General features: G+C 32.0%; 1 protein-coding gene and 1 pseudogene across 1 annotated transcript; one reads left to right on the plus strand and one right to left on the minus strand.

The window, feature by feature from the left end:
• The first annotated feature begins 3,691 nt into the window (after nt 1-3,691).
• On the plus strand, nt 3,692-4,522 carry LOC107016684 (annotated as a pseudogene).
• A 5,360-nt stretch (nt 4,523-9,882) lies between these two features.
• LOC107017371 lies at nt 9,883-11,872 on the minus strand. The gene is made up of 3 exons (XM_015217614.2): nt 11,724-11,872; nt 10,332-10,826; nt 9,883-10,255 (listed from the first exon to the last, which is right to left on the minus strand). The coding sequence occupies exons 2-3, from the start codon at nt 10,776-10,778 to the stop codon at nt 10,187-10,189; spliced, it is 516 nt and encodes a 171-aa protein (XP_015073100.1). The 5' UTR covers nt 10,779-10,826; nt 11,724-11,872; the 3' UTR covers nt 9,883-10,186.
• Between the last annotated feature and the right edge of the window lie 247 nt (nt 11,873-12,119).

Genomic DNA, 12,119 nt, shown 5'->3' on the forward strand with positions numbered 1-12,119 from the left:
CGGCAAGAGGCCGTGGTAGAGGTCGTGGGAGGACGTCCTCTAGGGGAAGAGGACAAGCACCCGTCCCATCTAGTACTAGGGCGGTGACTCCTCCACCGACTGAGGAAGTAGTAAGAGAGGGTGAGGAAGGGGAAACTGAGCAAGTGCAGAATGAGGAACTACCACCCCAACCTACCCCAGAGATGATAAATCAGGTTCTTGCTTACCTTAGTGGGTTATCTGATCAAGGTCAAACACCTCCAGAGTCGTCAATATGGGTTAGGCCCGTTGGGCCGACCTGGCCTAACCCGAGATTTAATAGGGTTGGACTAAGATTTTTGGAGCCCATTTAAGAAATAGGTTTTTTAGCCCAGCCGGAATAAGTCTATTGATTTGATGGACTTGATAAATATAGGAAATATCGGCCCGTGGGCCAATAAGAATTGATTAAAAATATAATATAATATTAAAATTTAAAATTAAAGAGAGTCTAAACTCAAAATAATTAGGTTAATATTTCTATTTATATACTTGTACTTTTACTTGAAAAAAACTTAATAATTGTTATAAAGATAATTTTATTTGTGGATTTGATTAACAAGTAGTAACATTAACATCATGTAATATTGTTTTGTCCATATGTATGATAATATTTTAAATTATAATTTATAATTTAATTTAATAATTATAAAATTTTTTTTTTATAAAAAGTGGGTTGGTCTGGCAAGCCTGTAACCCACGTACTTTGGGTTGGACTGATCATTTTTTAGCCCACGGCAAAAATGGACTAGCGGACCTGGCCCGTAAAATGTCAAAGTCTGTATGAATTAGCCCGAATGTGGTGGGTTAACCCATATGGACAGCTCTATTTAAAAAAAAAATGTAAATCTCAATTTGCTGAAACAATTATTCGACAGTATGAAAGATGCCTCAATGTTTATTGTTAGATACAATATAATCATCATATTTTGTTGATTATATAATTTAAATGAAATGAAAAATAATTATTTTCACAATAGTATAAACATAAAAATAGTAAGGAGGTTAAAGATCACCTTATGTCTCTCCAAAATATTATTTTCTAATAGCAATATTGAAAAGCTAGAAAAGAAAATTGTAAAAAAAATCATGGCTGGATTTGAATTGGAATTCCTTTTGCTATCGTATATAAAAGAATATTATAATAACTTTAAATTAATCTTAATAAATAACATTATTGAAGAATATGAAATGATAATCAGCTTATACACAAATAGAATAAAGAGGGATTTAATGAAATTGAAGATGGAAATATAAGAATAATATAAATGACTAGAATAATATCAATGACTATAATAAAAAAAAAAAAGTTTGTACTCTTATTTTCTCGAAAGAACATGAAAGAAAGAAAAGAAAGATAAGGGTTTTTTTTTAAAAAAAAGGAAAAAAAATAGATAAAGAAATGTAGAGGGTTTAAAAAAATAGATAAAAATATATATTGCAATTAATTTTTTATTTTCCATAAATGGTGATTCTCTTTATATACTCACAATATTTTTAATCATTATGTTAATTCTAAAATTTGCAAATGATTTCATTATTTCATCCCATAAATACGTAATTATTCTAAATAAAATTTATAACTTTTAATATTATAGAAAATGCCAAATTTCAGATTAGGATATCAGAATATACTTTTTTCGAAAATGGGATCTTTTTTCTGTTTCCAACTATACAATTAATATTTGGAAAAGGGTCTAAAATACCGTTAAAGTATCAGTAGTGGTACAAAATTACCATCTATCCAGCTATTGGTTCCAAAATATCCTTCTCATTCATCTATTCGCTCCAAAATACCCTTTTCATCCACCTTTGGTTTCAAAATTAACCACTTATTTAAAGATTTTAAATTTAAACTATTTAAATATTTTTTAATACACGACACTCAACTATTTGTTATAATTTAACTTATTAATATAATTTATTAACCAATCTACTACTCACCCATTACTAATTAAATCACACCCAATTGATAAATCCGCTCCATTACTAATGCACAACAAGAAAACTACTACAAATGAGTGTTTCTAAAAATTTGAGGCGAAAATGTCTATAGAAGTACATTATCATACATTCAAGTCCTTAATCAAAATTATAATTCAAGTGTCTAAATAAAAATTACCGATAAACTTAAAAGTCTGACTATGTCCATCTTAGTTATTCATTCGCCTCAATTATGTGATCTTACTTAATTGATAACTTTTTTAAAAATGAATATATTAAAGTTTTTATATTTAAAATAAATAATAAATATTTATAAAATTATATTTAAACGTGCATGAATTAATTCGAGAGGTGCTACATCTTTACCTTTAATCATAAATTTTGAATTCAAGCTTGAAATAAAATCATATTGAAAGTGTCCTCCTAAATAAGCGACTCAAACTAAATTTAATTGAGGCTTCAATCCGGACTCAATAATTTTGAATGTCATTTTCAGAAATCGGTAATTTTGTCGTACTTTAGTAGTGTTTAGGGTGATTTTGATATTAGAAATGGTTTGTTAATTGGGTGGGCTTAATTAGTAATGGGTGAATAGTGGATTGATTTATAAATAATATTAGTAAATTAAATTATATCTAATAGTTGAGCGTCAAGGTTTTTTATTAAAATATTTAAATAGTTTAAATTTGAAACCGTTATCGTCAATTTTGAACTCAAAGGTGGATGAAAAAGGTGTTTTGGAGCTTATAGGTAGATGAAAAGGGTATTTGGAGCTTATAGGTGAATGGAGAGTAATTTTGTACCATTCTCAATACTTCGAGGATATTTTATATCCTTTTCCGATTAATATTTAGAAAATTAAATGTGATTATAGAATGTTGAATTAATCTTTCTCTTTCCTTAATTATAGTAAAACTGTAATTAACGTTTATTGTAATCTTTCTCTTTTCTTAATTATAATAAAATTGTAATTAAACCTTTTATCTTCGTGATTTTCTTTCTATTCTTGCAATGCAATTAATGTTTAATATATTGAATGTAATATTAAATCATATTATATTTAGTGTGATGAAAATTAAAAGTTTGAGAAAACAGATATATAGAATCTTGGTTTCTGAGAGGTGTCACATCAATTTCTTATTCAGCTTTATATATAGATATAGATTAAAGGGAAAATATTAAGAATATTCCTCAATTTTTTTAATAGTTGATTATGCCCTTACCGAGTTACCATCAAAACGAAGTTACTTTTACTCCTACCGTTATTAAACTTGTCGCTTGTACCCTCAATTGGATGGAAAACCCCAAATTGATCAAAATTATCCAATTTCAATTGAAGTTACTCAATTTTATCTATTTGACCCAAATTCAAATTCAACCCACAAAACAAAACCATGACAAATTAAATCCCCAAATCAAATTTTCTTCATCTTCTTCCTCTGAATAAAAAAACGTCTCTTTACTCCATAAAAACTTCATACATTTGCAACATTTTACTTTATCATAATTGATCTTCACTATCGAAAAAAATCACTAGTTTTTTTCACTTTCTTCACCGTGAAATTCAAAAGGCATAAATGTGCCCTTTAACTTGACTTTACTTCACATTTATGCCCTCTTCAACTTTGGGTATGCATAAGTAGACACTTAAACTTGTATAAACTTGAACAAAATAGACATATGAGCCCTATGTGATACAATACACGTAGGACACCATGTAGGACGAAAAATGACATGTAGGATGTCATGTAGGACATATGTGTCAATTTGTTCAACTTTATATAAGTTAAAGTGTCTACTTGTGTACACCCAAAGTTGAAGGGTATAAATGTAATTTGAAGCTAAGTTAAAGGGCATATTTACGTATTATACCAATCCAAAATAGATGAAAATTTTATTGATGAAAATAAAGAAGCAATTGAAGATCAAATGAAAATAAGAGTAAAAATTTTAGACCCAGATGCTACAGAATCATCTTCAGATGCTGAAAAAATAGGAAGGACCAAAGATTATTGTTTATGAAATTATTCAAAAAAGGGTAAAGATTCAATCTTTTTTACTAAACAGCAAAAATCCATTATATTTTTTTTTAATCATTTTTCAGGTAAATTGCCTCCTCCTAGGGTTCGAAAAAAATTGAGAAAAGGGTATTGCTACAAAATTTGGAGATTCGTCATTAATAGTGGATTGTTAGACCTCGATCGAAGGTAAAGACTCGTATTTCACTAAAAAAACAGAAGCATGTTGAGTTTTGATGAATCTTCTGAAAAATTGCCTCCTATAGCTCGAAAAACAAAATCAGGAAAATTGCTACTAAGATTAGAGATCCATTTAGCAAGAAAAGAATTTGGTCAGATACTTTACTCCTCAAAAAGCTTCTTAGGTTTATCAATATAAGGATTTTGAGTTGCAAGAGAAGTTGGAAAAGGCTAAAAATTAAAATGTAAAAAAGGTTATTTCTGCAAAATTTGAACTTGGATCTTCTTCTTCGAGTTACAGCCATATAATAGTTGATTCTCAAAACTGAAAAATGCAAAATAAATACATAAAAGAGAGGTGCTGAATGTTTCCTGTATTTATTCCTCTGTTCAGTACATATATATAGAAAAAATAAATAGCAAACTACCCAACTATCCAATGTATTAGCTATCTCAACACAACATATTAGTGTTTGCACGTAAGTAAAACTCACACGTTACCCAACTATCTCCTAATTTGTTGATACCTTAATTAAACAACTGCGTGAACTTTTGAACATGGCTGGACAATATTAATTTGGGCAAATAAAAAAATTGTGGTTTGTGCTTATTTGTGCTATATCTTCTATGTTCGTACATAATTATAAAAAATGTCTTCAAAGACTATCATTGATAAAAAGAATAAGAATGAAAAATTAAATGGTGATAATTATGAAATTTGCCATCGTAAGATTGACATTATTGAACAGTTAAAGGTTTTGGACACCCTAAACCATGTGATAGTTAAGTCGGTGGGTGAAGAAACCCACCAACATGAGAGAAATCTTGAGACTTTTCAAGTCTAGAAGAAGAAAAATAGCATTGATCTCATACTGTTACTGAGTAAAATGATTGATGATCTTTTGTGTGAGTTCAAATCTTATCTAATGGCCGAAGCCATCTGGATAGTACTGAAAGATAAGTTTGGTGGTACTTTTGCTACAAAACTTAGGAAGCTGGCCATTAAATTTGACACCTATAGACTGCGCCCCAAGTTATCGATAAGACAACATTGAAGAGAGATGTAAAATATGATACGAGAACTAAAATCAGCAGGTCATAATTTTCTTGATGAAGAACAAGTGCAAGATGTTATAAAATTTCTTCCTGCTAGTTGGAAATATATGAAAATTCATATGACCCACAATGAAAGAATCAAGTCTTTTGAGGACATTGATCACCTTCTTGTTCTTAAAGATGAGCGTCATGACACTTCTAAAGCAAATGATCAATCTTTTCTAGATGCATCTGCTGGGACTTCTAATCCTAAGCAAAAAAACAAGAACAAGAAAGCAAGGAAGAAAAAGGGGTCTGACAAGTCAAATTAGAAGTATAAATCTTAATTTAAGAAGAGAAGAAAACGTGATGCTAAAAAGATTGATGTGACCAAAGTGGAGTGTTATTATTGTCACAAAGTGGGTCATTTTGCAAGCGATTGCCCGAAGCAGAATAAAGAGCCACAGACCATATATCTAGAGACAGAGAATCATTTTTTGAATATTGTACTTTCTTCCAGATGACTTTTATGTAGGAAACAATGCATCAATTTTAGTGAAAGTAGCAGAACATGCAACTAGAGTTGCAAGGTGGACAAATCATTCTCCTACATAATGTCTTATATGATCCAACCATTAAGAGGAATTTAGTTTCAGTTGTTTCTCTTCTTAAATTAAATTTCATTGTGAATTTTCACAATTATCTTGTTGACATTATTTATGGACTGAATATTATGATTGTGGTTACATTTTTAATGGTTTTATTGTGTTGGACACAATTTGTGGTTTTAATTATATATCTAATAATCATGGTTGTTTTGCTTTAACAACAACTCCAATTTTAGATATAAATATTTGGCATGCTAGACTTAGACATATAGGCTTTGAAAGAATAAATAGATTGACAAAAGAAGGATTGTTGGGATCCTTTAAAATGTCAATATGTGAACATTGTCTAGCAGGAAAAATGACTAGAAAACCATTTGGAGAGGGACCTAGAACTGAGTTTCCATTGCAACTCATCAATTTAGATATATATGGTCCTATGAATGTTAGGGCGAGGCATGAAGCCTCATATTTCATAACATTTATAGATGATTATACTCATCACGATCATGTTTATTTGATATCCCATAAGTCAGAAGAATCAAAATGCTTTAGACAAGTTATAAGTTTGATGGAGAATCAATTAAACTTAAGAATAAAACCTTTAAGAACTGATCGTGGGCGTATTATCAGATCAATTTAAGGATCTATTTGATGAAAAAGGAATTGTAAGACAAGTAACAATTCATATACTCCTCAACAAAAAATGAGTAGCTGAGTAAAGAAATAGAACTTTGCATGAATTGTTAGGTCTATGATGGTGCATGTTAACTTGCCAATTTCCTTTTAGGGAGACGCATTGATGTCTGCAGCTTTTGTGTTTAACCGTGTGCACTCTAAGTCTGTTGCTTCCACATCTTATGAATTATGGACGGATAGAAAATTTGACTTAAATATCTTGTGACCCTGGATCTGCCGCATACGCATGATTCTTCTCATAAATATGGGAAGTTAGGTCGTAGGGGAAAAAACTACATCTTCTTTGGGTATTCAAAGCAATCAAAAGTTATATCTTCATGTGAGAAAATGAAGATGGAAGTATAACAGAGATTGAGTCATGGGATACCACATTTTAAGAGACTGAATTTCCTGCTAAGGGTGATATTGATAGAAATATGTACCTGCTATTGCTGATCTAAGTGGAAGAATTACTCATTTAGAGAATATTCCACAAGAGACACATCTGCGGAATAGTACACGAGAAACTATTCCCCGACGTCAATTTCATATTGAAGGGAAAACATTAATAGTTATTCCGCAAGATGATTAAGAGTCTACTTCAGTTCAAGAGACTTTTTCAGTACATATTAAGGATAAGTCGATATAAGCAATAAAAGAGGAAATGGAGTCCATGAGGATAAATCATGTCTGGGATTTTGTTGATCTTCCGCCAAGTCGAAAGGAAGTTGGGAATAAATGAGTTTTCAAAATTAAAAGAAAGATGGATGGTGTAATTGAACGCGACAAAGTTCATTTGGTGGCTAAGGGATACACACAATAAGAGGGCATCGTTTATGAAAATACTTTCTCTCCAGTTGTGAGATTTAGCTTTATTAGACTGATTTTAGCTATAGTTGCAAGTATGAACTTGGAGTTACATCAAATGGATGTAAAGACTGCATTTCTCAATGGGGAACAAGATGAAGAAATTTATATGGAACAACCATGAGGTTTTATCCAAAATGGTCAAGAGAGCATAATTTACAAGCTCAAGAACTCTATTTATGAACTTAAACAATCATCTAGGCAATGGTACTTAAAATTTCATCTCACTGTTACGTCTTATGATTTTAATATGATCAATGAAGGCCATTGTGTGTATATGAAGCGGTCTGAAACTGATTTTGTGGTATTATCCCTTTATGTGGATGATATACTATTAGCTGGAAATAGTCTTACTTTTGTAAAGGCTATAGAAGGTTGGTTGTCCCTAAATTTTGAAATAAAGGACATAGGATAAGAAAAATTCATTCTTGGAGTTAAATGTCCTCTAAGCATTTAATAGATTTATCACAAGAATCATACATTGAAAGAATTCTTGAACGATCCAGGATGAAAGACTTTAAATCAATAGACACTTTTTTGTAGCTAAAGGTGAAAATTTGAGCCTTAAAAATGTCCCAAAACTCAAAGTGAAAAAGACGTCATGAAGAGGGTCTCATATTCAAGTGCAATTGAGAATTTAATGTATGCAATGTTGTGTACACATTCCAATATTTGTTATGCAGTGGGTGGGTCTTTTTAGTTCATTATCCATCCAATCCAAGACAAATACATTCAAAAGTTGTTAAAAGAATCTTGAGATACTTAAGGGCATTGTTGATTACAAATTATGTTAACAAGGAAGTGACTTATAGTTGATGGACTACTCTGATATTGACTGGCATGGAGACTTGGATGTAAAAAAGTCCATCTAGTTATGTTTTTTCTCTTAACAATGGTACCATTTGATGGAGTAGCAAAAAACAAATATGTATAGCTCTAGCAACTATGTAAGCAGAGTTCATTGCATGCTCTACAGCAGTACAAATAGTTGTATGGCTAAAAAGGTTCATGGAACACTTAGGGGTCATTGGCAGGCCAATGGATGAAGTGCAATTTATTTGTGATAGCCAAGCAACAATGGCATATACTAAAGACCCTAAGTATCATAGTAAGACTAAGCACAAAGATACAAAGTATAATTTTGTTAGAGACATCATGACACGTAACGAAATTGCTTGACATTACATTATAGGCACAAGATGGTAGCAGATCACTTAACAAAGTCAACATCTAGATATGTCTTTGTTAAACAAGTGAAATCTCTAGGCTTGGGTGGGATGTAAAATGATACATTTCCTTATTTGAACATATTGATCATAATGTATGGATATCATTTTAATAATTTTATGGTTATTTCATACATTATTATTGATTAGCAATTCACAACATTAGAGTATGTCGTACAAGTTAATAAGGTTGGCTTCCTCACATGAACAACCGCCTTGGGCACTTATGGAAAGCGAGCTAGTATGAGACATTTGTGTTTCTTAATGCTAAAAAAGGATAGCTAATATATGTTGCACCTTCGATAAAGAACATATTATTTGAAAAGTCGCCCTAGTAAAAGACAAGGATGAGATCCAAGAGAAATGTCAAAAAAAGGATCGAGATTATGGATTCCCAGTACCCAAATACTTATAGCCAGATGTAAGATCTCCTCTAAAAGTACAATAGAGTGGTAGAACTCAGGTCAAGTAAATGATTTACTTGGACCAATATTTGTATGGTGTAAAGAAATGAAAATGGAATTACACTCTAATGGATTCAGAGGCACACGGTAACTTGCATTTCATACTGCATGTGCTTCATTACCGAAAATTAAAAGGTTAGTGAATACACCCTACTTCACTTTTATGTGAGACCTTGAATTATTTTTTTCTAGTGCCCTTTTGAGTTTGACAATATCATGAGGTGATGGGTTAGTGTATGCTACTTTAGTGTGAATCTAAAGGTTATGAAAATACGACTTGAAGAAGTAATGCTAGGAAAGCAATTAATCCTTATCTTAATGATATATGGGCAAAAGGGAGATCATGTCAGATATATACACATTATGTTTGTGTCTGAGACCAGTCCATTATGAAACCTATTTTAGTTAGCATCACAAGTGTGGACACGAGGCATATGAAAATTGGACATGGAAAGAGGGTTAAAAGAAGTCGTAACATATGTATATAGAAAAGTTTGGGGTTGACTAGTAACTTGCTTCATTCATGAAGTTACAACTCCACTAAGTAACTCCCTATAGTAAAAGAAGAAGAGTTGTGTATTCTTGAATGGAGTGGGAGTAATAGGATAAGGGGTGATGTAACTCTTGATGAATAAGAGTTACAAGTCTTAACCTTGTCCTATAAAAGGAAGGACTTGGGGTCATCCAAGAACAACACAAGAAAAGAGTTCCTTAGATAAAGAGTGTAGTTGTTGTGAAAAACAATACAAGACTCCATAGTGATCTTGTAAGAAACCACTTAGGCAATTGGTGGTAATAGCACTTGACCCTATAACAAGAAGGTATATATAATTATGCAATGAATCTCTGAGTTTAAATCCTTCAAATTGTCTGCAGGGTCGCAAGATATCATGTAGAGTAGTACATTTTAGGCTAACAATTACAATTCAAGAGCACATGAATGACAGCAGACAAGAAGCTCTTCTACCGCCTAAAAATTAAGTCCTTTACAAAAGGCAAAATGTGTCATTTGGTTTAACAGTTGAATATTTATATCTTTACAAATTTATGGATGAGAATGTTGATTACTGGCGAACATCATTACGCATTTTATAACACTTTTCCAATCGCGTAGTGGTTCCACTGTTAAAGACATGTTGAACGAGTTCATACTAAGTGTAGATTGTGTTCAAGGACTCTGACTGCTCTTTTGCTAGTCGTTCTTCCTCCTCCAATTGACACTACGTGAAGAGAAAGAACTATTTAGGACAACAATGTCTTATAACCATGAAATCAATTTTATGAGCAAATATTCACCTTGAGCAAAAAATTGGCTTCTTTTGCATGGTTCCTAACTATCCGCTTCATCTTCGTGGCCACTTCAAAATCAGGATCATTGGATTTCAACCAGCTGCACATTATCGTCCTATCAGGTTTTCTTGGGCGATCATCAAACATCTCAACTACAGCAGGACGTGCCCTAACAGGTCTTGACATGCCCGAGATCATGAAAGGGGAATTTCGTATCTCAGAGATGATTGATCTTGCCTCATCTGCATCCTGCATCTCAACTAAAGCAGCTCGTCCCATCCCTTTTAGTTCAAGGTAGGTTCGGATTAACGTGACCTGAATCACATTTCCGAACTGATCAAGTGCAGCTTTGGTAACAGACTCCTTAGCCAAAGGTGAAAGATCGTCAATATAGACGCTTCGTTTCACTTTATTCTCAAAGGCAGCATACTCCTCTTCAAATACAACTTCCATGAGATTTAGAAAGTAAATTTCCCCAAAATACAAGCAATTCACCAACACCTTCAGAAAAAATAATTATCAGGGTTCCCTGATGCCACAGAAAATTATCCAAATGCAAGTGAAGCAAATTAACCATCTCACTGTAAACATCTATCAGCTCGAAACTTAATAAAATTGTCATCCCTCAGACTACCAATGACATTAATAAATGAAATATCATCTTGAAAAAAAATTTGCCAACTCGAGGGAGAATAATATCATAATGGACAAAATAATGTCAATATTTATTCATTAATAGAAAGGAAAAAGAACAGTTCCAACATAAAAACTTGAGTAACAGAACTCACCTTTCCATGAATTTCTGATAGTACAACAACAACATACTTAGTGTAATCCCACAAGTAGAGTCTAGATCGGTTAGAGTGTACATAGACCTTACCCCTACCTTGCAAAGAAATAGAGACTATTTTCAAGAATTTCTGATATATAACAATCTTACTAGTACTCTGTATAACTACAAGCCCGCGATGAATCTTCAATCACCAACTGTATTCATGTTTCCTTTAGCTAATGCCATTAAAAGTAGCAAAACTCGAAACAAAAAAGAATCACAGAAGAAGTCTCATCAATCAAAATGGTACTAAATTAGCTTCTGGGTCTTTCTTCTATCCCAGTTTATGATACAACCTAACCTAGCTTACAATTATAACGAAATCTCAAAATCAGCTGTTCTTGTATTCAAATTAAGAGAAAACCCCAAAAATTCAGATTATTATGGTGATTTTGGAGATTTCTATCCGATCCGAATAAGAAAACCCTCACCAAACATAAAATCAATCGAATTGTAATCACATTTCAATCAATAAAGAAAAATGTACGAGTAATGAATGAGGAGAAACCAATAAATGATTACAGAGTGTATTGAATTGAAAAGGGCTTTTGGTTTTGCCATTTTACCTTTGGATACAAGAAAATTGCTTCTTCCTGACTGCTACCGTCTGTTGAGCTTCAATTTGAAATTCACACTGCGCGCCTATTTTATACTAGGTAAATTGCCCCGATTAAGGCGGGTTTGACCCAATTGAGGAGTGAGTATTTGGTATTAGGTTCAGGATTATCAAATTTTGAATTCAGTAATTCAATAATTGATAGTCAAAAATAGATACCAAATACTCACTCCCTCCGGAATTGTTCGTCATGTTGCGCTAATGAAATGTCAATTTGACTAATTTTCAGATGTAAATTAGATCACATTAATTCGATATTTTAAATCAAAAAATTAGATATTCTAAAACTATATAAAAAACCTATAAATTATAATTTTTTGCATATTAATATGATCAAAAAATACAT

Source organism: Solanum pennellii, chromosome 4 (genome assembly GCF_001406875.1).
Source record: "Solanum pennellii chromosome 4, SPENNV200".
NCBI classification, from domain to species: domain Eukaryota; kingdom Viridiplantae; phylum Streptophyta; class Magnoliopsida; order Solanales; family Solanaceae; genus Solanum; species Solanum pennellii.